Source organism: Rhea pennata, chromosome 3 (assembly GCF_028389875.1).
Source record: "Rhea pennata isolate bPtePen1 chromosome 3, bPtePen1.pri, whole genome shotgun sequence".
Classification (NCBI taxonomy): Eukaryota; Metazoa; Chordata; class Aves; order Rheiformes; family Rheidae; genus Rhea; species Rhea pennata.
In genome coordinates this window covers 69,126,148-69,142,419 of record NC_084665.1, presented here as the reverse complement: position 1 = coordinate 69,142,419, position 16,272 = coordinate 69,126,148, and the positions used below count along the sequence as shown (strand labels likewise).

General features: G+C 37.5%; 1 protein-coding gene across 5 annotated transcripts in view; it reads left to right on the top strand.

Moving 5' to 3' along the window:
* Window positions 1-16,272, top strand: part of LAMA2 (laminin subunit alpha 2) — a 377,777-nt gene that overhangs the window by 244,219 nt on the left and 117,286 nt on the right. For all 5 annotated transcript variants that reach the window (XM_062572565.1, XM_062572567.1, XM_062572564.1 and 2 more), the window contains 6 exons: window positions 920-1,056; window positions 3,571-3,807; window positions 7,477-7,620; window positions 10,225-10,404; window positions 11,170-11,358; window positions 11,449-11,687. In XM_062572565.1, coding sequence (XP_062428549.1) covers window positions 920-1,056; window positions 3,571-3,807; window positions 7,477-7,620; window positions 10,225-10,404; window positions 11,170-11,358; window positions 11,449-11,687 — 1,126 coding nt within the window. The remainder of the gene's footprint in view (window positions 1-919; window positions 1,057-3,570; window positions 3,808-7,476; window positions 7,621-10,224; window positions 10,405-11,169; window positions 11,359-11,448; window positions 11,688-16,272) is intronic.

Sequence of the window (16,272 nt, the reverse complement as noted above, 5' to 3'; positions counted from 1 at the left end):
CATGTACCAGTTCCATTCCTTAGAACACCTAGATGTCTTGTGCCCCATAACTACTTAGTCTATTATGTACTTCAGGTCTACATCTGCCACCAATTAATTGCTCGCTTAATAATGTTTTAATAGAAAAGGCCACTTTTGGAATCATTTCCAAAAACTAAGTATTTTTAATTGAATAAAGTTTGCAAAGAGCTCCCGTTTTCTCTGTACAAACACGTTGTGGATGTCAAGTTTTCCTTTTGGAGCGTAGTATGTTCATTGTGCTTAGAAGAAGAATCCTTGGTCTCTCTTCCATAAGTTTACAGTGAAAAGAAATGGTTCAAGCTAAAGAGTATCTCTAAAACCCTGAAGAATCATATATTCTGAAAAAAAGGAATAAAATGAGGAGAGTGAAACACCTTTATTTTTTTCTTTCGTTTTTTTACTTTCTTTTGCCTTTTTTTTTTTTTTTTTTTTTTTTTTTTTTTTACTTTAGAGAAAAACTCTACTTACAGCAGCAAAAATTGCAGGAAGTCAGCTCGAATTGTTTGGACAGGCTACATAAGCTGCAGGTTCCCTGCGTAGAGGGCTCAGAGATGGTCAAGTTGCTTCTTACCTGAGCTGCCATGGGTCCAGAAACTAGATAGCTCTACTCATGTGGTTATGTCATGCAAGTGCACCATCTCAGAAGTCTCTGCTTTCTACGGTCAATGCCTTTCCTTTTCCCATTCTGTTGTTATCGTGACTTCTTTCACTGCAGTTAACCTGTGTTGCATTGCTCCTGGTTGGGTTCCTCTGGGCTTGCCTTACTTTTCCTTCCCACTATGTCCCCACATAATTGGGAATTTGTAGTATAGTAAGGGCTCTGATCCTAATGCTGCTTTCAATGTGTCACACAAAGGGGTAACTTTCACTCTGTCCTATTTCTTTTTCTCCCATGAAGCCTGTAAATGTTCTCATTTCGGTAATAATTGCGATCCAGTCAGCGGCCGCTGTGTCTGCCCTCCCAATACTGTTGGGGAGATGTGTGACAGATGTGCACCAAATTACTGGGGCCATGACATTGTCAGTGGCTGCAAGGTGAGTGGATCTCTATTTTCTCTGCATGTGTTACCTCATTCCCGTGGGGTATAGACAGTAGTTTGTAGCTGGAACATAATTTTAGGTTTGTAAATCATTGTCTCTGCAACATGAGTTCTGGTACTAATCGGACTATGATTTAACTGCCAGCAGTATGTGAGAACTACAGATTTTCTGTCTTGGGTATGCCATCCATTTGTAACACCACATAGCCACTTTATACTATGCTACCATCATGCTGATTCAGAGTCCTGCTTGAGTCTGTTTCTTTTTATTATTATTATTGCTATGTCTAGCGTGATTGAGAAGATTAACACTATGTTATATAATGGACAGTTACAGATAATTGGCAATACTTTTGCAGAACAAATTTGCTTGGGCCCTAATTGTGTTATCAGTGGGAATTTGTACTCGAATTTTATTTCAGAATGGCTTTAACTTGTGTTTAAAAGACAATGAAGAGAGAAGAAAAGAAACAGCAGTCTTAGCTGTAAAATGTGCTTTTTTCCTTTGCTCTTATTTAAAGGGAGAATAGCCTTCTCATTAGCATTTAAATCCCTCTTATTTGACATACAGTTAATAAAGAGTGTGAAGGAGGGGGAAGAAGGGAAAGGAAAAGAAACAGGAGAACAGTGGTAGTATGTCAAAGAGGGCATGCAAGCTGTCGATAATGTCATATTCTGAGCTAAGGTGCGCACCATTCAGTTAAAACTGAAAGCTAGTAACAGTGAATATTGTGCCAAGTTCAAATACCTTCTCCTCTCTGCCATTCTCGATGACAAGGGACTTTAAATACAGCTGCAATTGCTCCAGAAGACTGCATCTTGTCTGAACACAGTCATATGCCATTAGTGCTCTTTCCTAAATGGCTGTTTGTGTAGCTCAGGCTGCAAACTAATTACCAAGAATGTTTTCTTTTTTGTACGTATAGAAAACTCCTCTTGTAAAACCTCTGCCACGCTGCTGTGATATCGGCTCTTGGCTTCCGAAACCAGCCTAATGAGGTTGAAGACCTTTCTTTGAGCTGTGGAATATATTCTCTGTTTGTCTTTTACATGAATGCATTAGTATAGCAGCTCCATGGCACGATCTAAATTAATAATGATCTATCAGCCCACATCTTCTCTCTCAGTACATTGCAGCTAATTTCCCCAAAGTGAAATGTGAGTCTTCTACTCCACTTGCACTCCCTTTGTAAAAGATTTCCAAGGCTGTCATAACTCAGGAGAACATTGCATAAAACTGCCTCCCTGTAAAAAAACATAACATTTGATTGTAATTTAGGTTTTCATATTGCACACCAAGCTATTTCAGTTTATGGTGAACAATTTGCTTCCTAAGCTTTTTGTTCAAATATATCTTGTAGAATAATATTCCTTCTGTGAGAAGGTTAGGTAGTAGTCTCTTAGTCCAACATTTAACCATTGGCTAAATAGTTTCTCTTGCATGTGGTAAAAAATTAATTTGAATATTTTATATATAAAAAAAAACCTTCTTTATAAATAGTTTCTTCAAATCAAATGAAAGATGCTGTAAGTATTCATATAAGCGGTTTTGCTTATAAACTGAATCCACATTTTCCCCCTCTTTTTTCACCGCTGAGTCCTTAAATTTAGAGAATCTATCCATGTCAGTTACTGTGGTAACCTGTACTACTGGCGCTGAGTTTGCTACTGCATGCTGAACTTCTCCATAAGAGATTCTAGTCATGCCACTGAAGACAGTGAATGTCCTGTGCTAACTTTGCGGTACAGTCATAGTAATAGCATGGAAAGATTTTTCTGCTCTTTGGAAGCCTGAAGCTTTCCCTGCTACTTGCTCCTCTACTCAAGATCTAGACCCCATGGCAAATCACCTGTTCTGTGCTTACCTGCCTGTGAAAGCCTGATTCTGTGAGCAGGTTTATCTCCGAGTATTCTACAACAGTAAATCTCTGTACCTTACCATGTAAATTACTGTCATCTCAGAGTTCTGTCTGCACAAAGAAAATAGTCATCTACTCAATGGATAAGTAATAATCACTGCACTAAACTTCAGAAGGACCACTGTCCTCAAGCATTTTCAGTTTCAACAAGGAGATGTGAACATGCCCCACACAGGATTTACACAGTGTTTTTAAAAAGCACTTAAAATTTTTGTTAAGTTGACTTTGTCTCCAAATTATCCCAGTGTCCTTCACTTTGTTGGCTTGAGTTCATTGCCTAAATTACCAATGATAAATAGCATGTAATCGAAAAGTATTTTATATGTATACATATATATACACATGTACACACACACACATATGTATTTGTGTGTGTGTGTATAGATGTAGTGTGATTACTTGACCCTTATTGAGTGATGGATGCCTGGCCCTGTAATTCGGATATGTTGTGTTTAGACAGAGGAAATTCATTACTGTATAAAGAACTTTATTCATAAGTACTTGAAAGAACTGATTTGTGTGTGCGTGCGTGTGCGTGCTTTTTTTCAGAAGCATGACTGCAGTTTTCTTATTGTTTCTCTCCTTTTTAGTCTTGTGACTGCAGCGTGGTTGGTGCCCTGAGTTCTCAGTGTGACATAAATACAGGCTGCTGCTACTGCCGCGGGGAATTCTCCGGAGAAAGATGCACTGAGTGCAGGCTGGGTTACTGGAATTACCCACGGTGTGTTGCCTGTGAGTGCTTCATGCCAGGGAGCAGCCCACAGACCTGTGATGCAGAGCTGGAGAAGTGCTCATGCGTTGATCATACTGGCCAATGCAGCTGCAAGGTAGGGCAATGAGGGATGTCCGCAGGTCAGACTGCAGCTGAGGGATTTATTCCAATTTTCATTGTCGTTGACAGTATAAGCAGACGCATCTAGCTGTTTGTCACGGTATATTTGTTAACTTCTCTGGGAGGAGTCCAGCAAGAAGACAGAAGTGCTTATCAGCACATTTTCACACATTCATACTCACCAAGCTGGCATCCTCTTAGGCTCTCCTCTCCTTTCATGTTTCTTCCTCTTCTTACAGATCTGTTATCAGTTCAATGACATTCAATACTATTCTTGTTTAGACATTTGGCAAATTAAAAGCAAACACATCAGTAATAACACTATGTACCACAGTTCTAGTTCTTAGTGTACTGACTTAGAGTTGGTACTGTGAGTAAAATGTGTAGAATTTACCCCAGGAGTATCTGTTCATCTGAGTAGATAGCATCCAATTTAGGATCACTGAACTGATGACTTTAGGAAGACTTTGGCGTGGTTTCCTACAGCATTCTTATATGGAGGTGATATGAACTGGTTGAACATTACACACGGTTAGGGGGGTTGAAAATTGGCTGGACTGCTGGGCTTGTAGTCAAATCAAGATTATTGTCAAATCAATAACTGGTGGTTTGACATCCAGTAGGCAGCTGGCAAGCAGACTATCCTCAGGGCCGATGCAGTTCAGCATCTTCATCAGTGACCCAGATGAGACAATACGCATTTGTGAGTATTGGTGATTCAGAGGGTGTAGAGGTTGATGGGCTGAACAGAACAACTACAGTTGTGAGGGTTCTTGACAAACTTAAGGATTGGGCCAGTAGAAACTGCTCACAAATTGCAGTAAGGACATGGGCAAAATTTGTGCACCTTGCATAGAATAACTGCAAGCATCACAACAGACTGGGAGGCAAAAGACTGAGTAGTAACCCTGCTGAAAGCACCTGTGGGCCAAAGAGGCAAATTGAATATGAGCTGCATTAGGAAGAGTGTGTCCAGGAGAGCAAAGGAAGTCATTATCCCCCTCTACTTAGTGCTGCTGAGGCTGCACTTGGAAATGATATCCAGTTTTTGGACCCTCAATTCAAGAATGTTATTGAGAAACTGGAGAGGATGCAGAGGAGGGTTACAAAGAGGCTTAGAGTGGATGATCTGCAAGGATATATTGAGGCAGCTGGACTCTTTTAGTCTGCAAAAAGGATCCTAAGGGAAAATCTATTAGCAGCCTACAACCGCTTCAAAGGGTAGATGCAAAAAATCATGGAGTCAAGCCCTTTTTGATAGTAGCAGAAGATGTGACAAGGGATAATGGCTGCAAATTGCAGCTTGGGAGTTTTGAATTGGACATTAGGAAAAAAAAATCACTAGAAGGGTCTGGCAACACTGGAACTGGTTATCCAGAGAGGTTTCAAAATCCCATCCTTGAGAGTTTTTAAGCTTTGACAAGACAAAGCTGTGGCTAACCTCTGTAGCATTGGTGATAGTGCCACTTCCAGCAGGAGGTTTTAAAAAATGACCTCTAGTGGTTCCTTCTGCTTTTGATTCATTCTGCTTCAGTGACTGTATTGACACAAAGAGTTAGCATTTATAGGAGGATGAAATTTAAATTATATAACTGCCAAGTAGGTCTTTTCTTAGTTGGACACCAGTCACTTCATTCTGAGTTTATAGACTCAGTGGAGGAATTACAGAATCATAGAATAGTTTAGGTAGAAAGGAACCTCTGGAGGTCATCTAGTCCATCCTCTGATTTGAAGCACGTCCAATGTGATCATGTTGCTGGGATAATATTTGCAATGATGGAGATTCCACAACATCTTTGTGCAAACTGTTTGATCACCCTCATGGTAAAATAAATTTTTCTGATATCTAATCAGACTTCCCTATATTCCTGCTTCCTGTATTGCCTCTTATGCTATCACTGTGCACTTTTGAGAAGAGTATGACCCTATCTTTTCTATACCCTTCAAACAGGTAGCTGTAGACAGCAATAATATCCCCCCTAGCATTCCCTTCCTAAGGCCAAACGTTAAGGTAGAAAGGTTGGAGGAACAAAATGGGTTCGTATTGTAGTCAGTGGAATTCACGATTTTCTTTGATTCCATCCTACTGAACAGTTTGGCCTTTCATGCACTCTTCTGGGGTATTTGAACAGAACACATCATGTTCTCTTTTACAAATACTGATCCATTTGATGCTGAGCCCATAAGAAAACTCAAGTGGATAAGTTGCTACAGACTGTCTGAGAAAAAGCTGTTTCCCAGCCTAATGATAAATGTTGTTAGTCCTATGTCATCGTCTGAAATAAAAATAGGTGTCTCAGTTCTTTCAGCCTCTCTTCATATGTCATGTGCTCCATCACCTACCCATCTTGCTGGCCCTTTTCTGGAGCAGGTCCAGTATGTCAGTGTCTTTCTTGTAGGTCTCACAAATGCCAAATAGAAAGAATCAGCATTTATGACTTTTTTTAATATAAATGTTTCCTTGCTGAAACATTTTTCATTTTTAATCTTGTTTAAGGCTGAAAGTAACTACTTTCAGTTACTTATTTCCGTGTTCCTGTTAGTCCAGATTAACGGTATATACTTAGCTGATGCTTAAGGATGAGAAATGACCTGAAATAAACTGCAAAGCAAGTAAAATTCACAATTGACAATAGAAAATGAATAAATAATATTGAATTAAGCTGAAATTTTTTTTTCATAGTTTAAGTCTGAGGCTGGTTAACCTTTTGCCTAGTTTATTAAAAAGAGTCCTCTATTGAAGAAGCAGGATTTTTATAAAATGGTAATTGTTCCCATTTAAACCCACTGTTATAGCTGGGAAAAAAAAGAGCTCAGAAGTCCCTTTGTCAGCTCTGACAAAAAGCAACCAAATCTAAGCTAAATACAGTGTAGGCATATTTGCTTATAGAGGTACATGTGGAAATGAGAGTGAGAGTTAAGAGTTAAGTACTCAGGGATAGTACTAGTTTCCTTTACAAGCTTTGGAAAGTTGATTTTGTTGTTTAGATTGGCTTCTTGGCATTACTCTCTCTCAAAAAAAAATTTTTTTAATGATTTTAAAAGGCTGTGCATAAATCACTGAGTATCTAGCTCTATCCAGTGTAGCTTTTTATTTGGACTAATTGAAAAATGAAAATAAAAGCATTGACATTACAACAGTGAAACATTTCAGCCCTTGTTAATACTGTTCAATGATGTGGAAAACAATCAGATGAAGAGGGGAAAGCTTTTCTCTACAATATTTCCATTAAAATATGTTTCTCAGCAAGAACATTTAGTACTGTACCTTAAATGTTCTAACTTGTCAAAACTAATTCCTATTAGACAAAAGGGTTGATTAACCCTGGCAGTTTCAGAAGGACGTATTTTTTCTTGTCTTATCAATCAGTTAGCAAGCATGCCATGCCAAAAGCACAATCTGATTTTTCTATGTGCAACTATCAGTATGGAGTCAGAATGCATTGCTTGGAGTTACTCAGTGGATAAAAGTGCCATGACTATATTAATTGTATCTATTTGCATGCACACATGATCAGAGACTGGAAAACTCCTTGAATATTTCCTTAACACCTGTTATTTCTTTTTGCACTGTGAAGTTGGGATTAATGTGTCATTATTATTATTATTATTATTATTATTATGACCTCTAAATAAAGCTTTTTATTTTCCCTCTCTTTTCCAGATTAATGTGGAAGGTGTCCACTGTGACAGGTGCAAGCCTGGCACATTTGGTCTCTCTGCCAGAAACCCACTTGGCTGCAGCAGTTGCTATTGCTTTGGCCTGACTACACAGTGCAGTGAGGCAAGGGGGCTGATCCACATGTGGGTGAGTAGGGAACCGCTGAGCCATGTAATGCGATAATGTTGTTTCCTGCTGGCATCTTTTAATCAGGCACTGAGTGGGAGCTAGAAAATGACCAAACATTTAGGCAGTCATTTTCCTCTTTATACTTTGAGAAGTGGAGAGAATGGTATATTCCATTACACAATCAGGGTCAAGCCATTAAAAGCAAATAGACAAGAAAACCAGTGATAACATAACAGATGTCAGGCTGAAGAAAAGCTATTAAAACCCCAAAAAGAACAAGTTAGTCATGTGTAGGGAAATTATGCTGTGTCAGTCCAGTACACTGTAACATAATCTCTGGTATATGATATAGTTTCGAGTTTCATAGATGCCTGCTGTTGAACATTCAGATATTTTGTGGTTCATTTAATGTTTTGTTTATTTTCAGTGCTGCTTTTTTTTTTTTTTTTTTTTTTTTTTAATTTAAAAAAAGAGCTTACTGAAGATGCTGCTCTATTTAAATCCAGGAATGGAAGGGTGGCGCTCATCATAACAACCAGTTAAACCAATAAACCTCTACTCTCGAGTGCAAGAGGGCCTTGAGACCTGTTTTGGACTGACAAATAAGGCAGACTGAAGGTCTCCATTTATCCCTACAATGAGTGCCAAATGGGCATTGAGACCACTGCTGCCTGTCTCTGCTGTGCCAGCTCCTCAATTATATTCTGCAAAAGCTATTTCTAATTGGAAATGACTGCTTGACTCCACATACATGTTCAGTCATCTCTGCACTAGAAAGAATGTCAGTCGTAGAGGAAACGTCTGCCTGATGGCAAATCAGCTAAAGCTCTTGACATGTTTCATGCACAAGCAGTAATCAGATCATGATAGTTTAGACTGAATGTCAAGATATGATCTTTCACTGAAGGGTTCATATCTCTTGGTCAAGGTAACAGGAATAGCATGTCTTCTTCACAGCCTTGTTCAGTCTAGTAGGACATCTTTCCCTTTCCAGTGGGAGAAGTGATTAATCATGATCTGGTGCAGTCTTTCTCATCATTTCAGTCTTGCCTATCATATGCTGGTAGGATGAAGAGGAAGGGTTGTAAAGAGCTGATAAGTTACAAAATTTAACAAGTTTCATGACAGCAACAGTTCTGGAAATTGTGTTTTGACCTTTATGGCTGCACAAAGCAGAAACATAGTTTAAAGCTCCTAGTTATTCTGAGTCTCTTGATTGATTTTTCTCTTATATTTATGCTTTTATCTAAACAAGTGTGTGTCCACAGCTTGTCTAGTTTTGGGTGCTCTCATCTAGTTCAGAATTGATTCAGAGTCGTAAAATGAATTAATCTGGATTCTGCCAGCTGTTGGTGGCTATTTCAAATACTCTCCGGTGCCTCAAATGGCATTAGACGTATTTAGACAAACTGAATCCTGCACTATATGACAGTGAGGCAAGGCTGTTGTAAAATTCAAATGTGCCGACCCCTTTGTTGATGTCTAAAGTACTAAGCACCAAAGTATGGTTATGATAGAATCTCAGGAAATCTCACTTAGAACTGGCAATTGCTAGGAATGCTTCCATATCTTGTCAGTGCATAGATGCTGCTGTAAATGAAAATATCAAAATGCTTAAAAAAAATGCTTGGGTGATTCTTCACCACCTAATTCTTATCTTGTGAAACAGTCTGTAGATGGGAGAACTGTTAGGGGCATGACTCTGCATTAGTTTTATTCCTCTTCCAAACAGCAATTTTGATACCAGCCCTTTGTGTTTGTCCATATACATCCTGTGATACTTCCATCTGCACAGAATTAATAAGACTCTTATTACAATTCTTGGCCAAAAGAATTATTTCTCTGTCATTATGTTGTGTAGCTTTCATCAAGGCTAAAAAATTTTTGAACATTTAAATAGCATACTTATATTTTAATTAAATTTGAATTTAGAATGATATAAACCCTCATTCTCTGCAAATTAACCGTAGAATATTTTACTCAACCATTGCATGAGAAGTACAAAGAGCATCAAGCATTTTGTTCCATAACTCCACTGATGTATAAGTGTTGGTGAGAAGTAAATCATAGAATGGTTGATGTTGGAAGGGGCCTCTGGAGATCATCTCGTCCATCCCCCCTGCTCAAGCAGGGTCACTTAGAGCACATTGCACAGGATCACGTCCAGATGGGTTTTGAGTATCTCCAGAGAAGACTCCACAACCTCACTGAGCAACCTGTTCCAGTGCTCTGTCACCTTCACAGTAAAGAAATTTTTCCTCATCTTAATGTAATTTTCTCAGACTGAACAGAAGAGGTTCAAGACTGAAATAATAGTATCAAAATTATGCTAGTAAGATTCATGGAGTAACTCACTGGTAAAACTATTTTAAACAATGTTAATATGTTCTTTGTTATCATGAAGACTGAATGCAAAAGGATTGAGAGGGAAATCATTATCATTGCTTCTCCTCTATCTGAAGGAATAGTAAGACAGCTTTATGACAAAGGGCTCATAATGTGAAATGAAATTACCTAGAAATATATATTTTTAAAGAGTTCAAAATGAAAGATTAATGTTGCTTTTCCTTCATGGGAAAGAATAAACTTGATTTTCTTTTTGGTGCTTTTGAATATGTGTAGCTGACCTTGAAGCCAGAGCAAAAGGTTCTGCCACTGGTGGATGAAAAGCTTCAGCGGAGCACTCTTTCAGGGATTGCATTCCAGCCTCCTGAAATAGTAGCAAATATAGAACAGGTGATGCAGGACCTTCGCTCAGAACCTGTTTACTGGAGACTTCCAGAGCAGTTTGAAGGACGAAAGGTAAATGTAAGATTCTATTGAATACTTAAATGGATATATATTTTTGTTTTATGTTTGTATTTTGCAATGCCTTTTTTCCCTTCCACTGGGCATGTCGTTTCAGACTGGAAGTTGCTTAAGAAAAAAGTAAATACCATTTAATTATTAAAAATGATCCTATCAATTATCATCAAAACTCACAAGTTTATAACACAGATACTATTTTAAATTAGATTCACAAACAGAAACAGAATATTTTTTCCACAGGATGGATTCTCTTATAAAGACATTTTTTAAAATTAAACAGTATTAGTTTAATATCCCCCCCCTTGTAACTTTGGGGATTTTATTCTATTTTAAAGAAAAAGTTCCTGAATTGTTTAAGTCACTCAGGAGAAAATGATTGAAATAACCCTTCCTTTGGCTATTATACACTTCTGTCTCTCTGCTTTATTTTGCACTTTTGATGTTTCTTGGTTCGGCTTGTGAGAGTGTAGCTGTTCCTTTCTCTATGCACAGACTTTGGGAGCACTAAGGCACACACAATGAAATAGATAACATTTTGGTTTTACTGTAGTACAATAACAAATTGCTGATGGGTATTTCTGAGCACAGCCCTTATTCCCAGATAGCTCTACAAGCACGCAGTGCTATTTTCTACCTCACATGCATTCCTTGGATTGCACATAGGTGCAAAGTGTATTTAGTTCCAATGTATGTCCCGAATTTATCTTTGGCTGACTGAAAATGAAATTCCTTTTTACACTTTGCTATTTGCTTTGTTAGCTTACCGCTTATGGAGGGAAACTGAAATACGCGATCTACTTTGAAGCGCGAGAAGAGACGGGTTTTGCTACCTATTACCCCCAAGTCATCATGAGAGGTGGGCCCCCCGCGCACACAAGAGTTATTGTCCGGCGGGTGGCCGCCCCACTGATTGGGCAGCTGACGAGGCATGAGATAGAGATGACAGAGGTAACGTTTCCATCTGCTTCATTCCAGAATGTCAGCGTGGGCTTCTTTTCAGTACCATTAATAGCCTGGGTTTGTATTACTGTCTTTTAGCATGAATGGGAATATTATGGCGATGACCAGAGAGTCAGAGATGCTGCGCTCTGGGAGTATCATCGTGATGACCCAGGAGTCAACAGGACGGCCTCCCAAGCAGGCTTTGCATGGAAATACTATGGAGATGACTCAAGATCCAGGAGAACTGTATCCCGGGAAGACTTCCTGAATGTGCTGTATGATGTTCACTACATTCTTGTTAAGGCTACTCATGGCAATATCATGAGACAAAGCAGGTAACTATTTCCTGCAGTTGTGTGAAATAACACAGTAGTCATAGATTACCCAATGGAGCTTCCAAACTGAATTTTTATTCATAGAATAAGCTATAAGCAGTTGCTGAGAGCAGAGGAAAATTTTATTCAATAAAAAATTTTAATCATGATAGGCAAATTAGGTCTTTATTTTCAGGATCCTAGAACATAAAACACACACAAACACACACATCCTGAAACAATTCCATAGTGTTTTCTTAATAAATGTCTACTTTATTAAAACATGAGGCTGTAATTAAATATGAATGTAGCATATGAAAGAGTTTTCTCATGTAAGTTGGTACTGAATAAATAGCTGAAGATGAACAGAATACTTCTTTAATGGAATAATACCTAATGCAATAAATTAGGATCATGTAATTTCAATATTTTCCATATTTTCTATTCAGTTTACTCATGAATAACCTGAATGATGAAATAGAGAGAATGCTTACTAGATTTGAAGTGCACATGAAATTAAGAAGCAATATAAACACATTAGATAAATAGCAATATTAGAGGAATAATGTAAAAAAAAAATTGGATGCACTCTAAATTCTTCCGTAAGATTTTACGTTTTGAAAGGAGTAGTCAGTTGGACAAAGCAGAGAAATGGAATACAGCTAACTGTTCTTCAGAAAGAATCTGTTGTTTATGACAGATCACAAGATGAATGTTAATCAGTAGTGATAGTCTTTCACGAGAAATGCAGATGTTATAGTTGCATGTATAAACAGGTATGGCCTGCAAAGCATATGAGGTCAACTTTTAATTTCACCAAACACTGGCAAAGTCTCAGCCTCTAGGTTTGGATATTGTGCTTAAGGAAAAACTAATTAAAGAATTCAGAGGAGAAAAGTGAACATGATCAGAGGTCAGAAAACATTACCTTTGAGAAAAGATGTAAAGAACTAGATTTGTTGAATAATTAAAAATGCCTTAAGATGGATAAAATGTTGTCACAAAAAAAAAAAAAAGAGAAAAAAGAAAAGAAAAATCAGTTCTGTGCTGCCATGATGCATAAGTCAAAAAAGAAATGAGCTTAAACTTCAGCAGGAAAGATTCAAGTTAGAGATGAGAGAAAACTTCTTGGAGATAGCAATGTTCTGGAATAGATTGCCTCAACAATTACTGAGGTCTTTTGATGATAAAAATCACCATGTCCTACACCATATCCTTCCCAAGCAAACATTATTAGCAAGAACACAGGAATAATTGAATCTGTCTTGGTTTGGAGAGAAATTAGGTGGTGTCCAGAGGTTGTTTTTACGATTCTATGATAAAGTTAGGCTAAAATTATTTCTAGATTTTTTGATTACAAATATGTCTGTAGGAACATCACACTTAGAGTTTATAAGAGTGAGTGCTAGGTGCAGTTACAACGCAACTTTGCAGCATTGTATGAGAACAAACGTAGTCATTGGTGTTTCTATTGCTTTTATTTATAATATGTGATTTAAAGAAAAGTATCCATCCAGTTTGCATGGACCACATGCTGCATATAACAACAAATAACACAAATATTTTACAGTGATGTTTATTTTTGGCATAGTCCATTTAGAATATTATATCACAAGCACAGGGAATTCCCACAGAAAGATATGAAAGTAACTCTAATGCAACATGGAAAATCTGAGAAGTATTATCAATGTTTTATGTATTTCCTCTCATCTCCCTTGCATGCAATATAGCATAACTCATCTACAGAGGGAAAAGCTGAATGCTATCCTATCTCATGCATAATAAGCAAAGTTACTTAAATGGCCTTCTTTTTTTCATAATTTTGTTCTGAGATGCCTATAACCACTGTCACTGAACTAGGCCTGCACTGTAATACATCGTTAATTTATCAAAGCTACCTACTAATGAAGCAGGTGTCAGAGAGAACAGAGAATGGCTTTTCAATTTCCGAGTGGTTTTGCCAGGTGACACTTAAAGAACCAAAATGTATTTTTACAGCATCACATTTCAGAATGTAACCTTTTATGTGACAGCAGGACTTAGTGAAGAGTTTATCTGCTCTTTCCAGTAACTCTTAATCTGATGTCATAACTTTGCATATAATACCTTATTTGATTTGGAGGTGGTTATGTTACAACAGATTTTTATGATCTCTGCCTCGTTACATAGGTAACAGTCATTATATAGCACCTGAGACTTTAAGTAGAAAACAAAGAGCAGGAATACATGATTTTTTTTCCCTAGGTAGCACCTTCAATGATTTCAAAGGATGTTTTCCTTAAGACCACAAAATAAATCCACCAAAATGTTCTTAAAGGTTAGTGGGATATTAGCTTGAATAAGAATTACGGGTTTTTATTAGAAATAGGCTGAGGTTCTCTAAAGGATAATATTTAAGCATATGCTCAACTTTAAACATGTGTTTGCATTTAAGTGACTTAAGATAAAGCATTTGCTTAAATAGCGTGTGATATGCTTTCTAAATAAAAGCCCTATTTTAAACTCATAAAGTTTCTGTTCCTGCCTAACTAGTAGCAAAGTGTGAGGCAAAATAAACTGGGGACAGCAGAAGGGAAACACTGTATATGAAGTCTTTTTAATTTTGTTAAGTTTTTTAATAGCTCCAGTTCTTTCAGGATTTGGAGGCTGCAGGTAACTGATGAATTGTAGGAAAACCTTTCCTTGCGAAAGTCAAAGCAGTCAAAGCAGGAAATGGAAACATAAGAATAGCCCAGTTCGAGCATTAGCACTGTATTAGCTGTATAATTTAGCAGCAATACTACTGTTTCTGCTTCAAAGCTGCAGCATTACTAGTGATTTAGAGATTTCTGCTCAGCATCCAAAGCCAAACATTTTTTTGCTGTTGTGTTCATTTTGTTGCCCTCATTTTCACATTCACCGCTCTAAATTGAAACATTTCTTTTATTAGATTTTTTTTTTTTTGCTTTTCAGGCAACTGGGCTGTGATAATAAATCAGTTTGAATTGGAAGTATGCTTTCAATTTAACTGTGAATTATTTCAATATCCCTGACACTGATCAGGTAGCAGTTGTTAGACTGCTTCCTATTAGACATGATCCAAGAATCAGCCAAGCCTGACCTTTCTTAAGTAACATTTTCACACAAACAACAGGTAGCTTTGTGGTCCCAGAGTATATTATTATGTAAATTTAGCTTTCTGGCAGTAAATGGTTCTTTGCAGCACACAGACCATTGCATCAGCCTTGAAGATGAGGAGGGAGCAGATTTCATTCTGATTTTCTATTAAATGTAGAGAGATTTCAATGTAAGCTTGCATTGACAGATCAGATCTGAATATTTTTGCCCTTACGTAGTCTTCTATTTTGATACAACTTTGTTCGTTTTGCTTTGTTTTTCACTTTTTGTTCCATTTCCCTGTTCCACTGAACCCCTTTCTTCAAGCAGTAAAAAGGGAGAACAGGCTTCAAGTTACTAGGTTATTTAGGGATGTTGCACTGACACAAGGTATGAAGAGGTAATCTGGTAACCTAAGGTGACTCTCCAAGCCCTCTTAGTTCAACAGTGGATGTTTGCTGTTTCTATAGTCATCCTGGCATTGTGCCTACGTGCCAAGGTTGCAAAAGAGGAATCTCACCCAGCAGTTCAGTAATCAAGGTCTGGGAGTAAGTGAATGGGCTGTGAATTTCTCTGTGTTAACCCATACACAGACACTTAATGAATAGACTGTAGCAGCATTAGCTATGTTTATTGAACTAATTATTGCAAGATCTTAATGTTTGATGCTAGGAGAAAGACAAACGTTTTCTCACAGATTGGCATTATATTTGGAAGGTTTAAAATTTACACTGCTCTGCCCTTTTTATTTATGAAAGACTGTAAGAGCTTTCAAATTGTAATGTTCATCTAAACAAATTTCAAAACCCCAAATTAAAGAAGTAAGTTGCAGTCCAGTGTAGCTAACTGTGCTGCATTAGAAACTGTGTTTGCTGTCGTTGTCTGTGATGTACTTGACCCAGTTTGGTAGGTCAGTATGCATGCTGGGAGGACAGCGAGTGATTGGAAGGCAAGGATATTATTATTAATACAACTAAACAAATATTTGTAAAGCTAAAGTGTCAGAAGCTCTACCATGAAGCATATTGCTTTCTGACATTAGCAAATCCTTCTGTGCTGAGATTTTTTGTTTGTTTTAAAATGTTTGCTTATGTATCCGGATGATCCTAAGAAAAAAAAACACAATCTGGCTACAGGTCTTAACATTCTTACTAAAAAGGCAACTTTCCAATGACTTTGAACTGTGTTCTAGAGCTTGTCAGCTTGCTTTAGTTGAGAGAGAGATTTTAGTTGGGGAGAGATTTTACTTTTTTAAAATAGTAGAATCATTAAAAGCTCATTTAGTGAACAATTTTATCACTGTACCTCTGAGAATCATGAGTTGGAACTGCGTTTAGTATGTGACTTCAATTTCTTAATGAGGAATCAGATTTGAGCTTTTGTTAATAGTTTGGTTGAAAAGACTGAGAGAAAGAAAAGAAGGCATAGAATCAAGCAGAACAGAAGAGTTAGTTATAGTACAGTTATAGTTAGTTCGTTACACAGTTGGAGGTGGAAGCAGAAGTAGTGC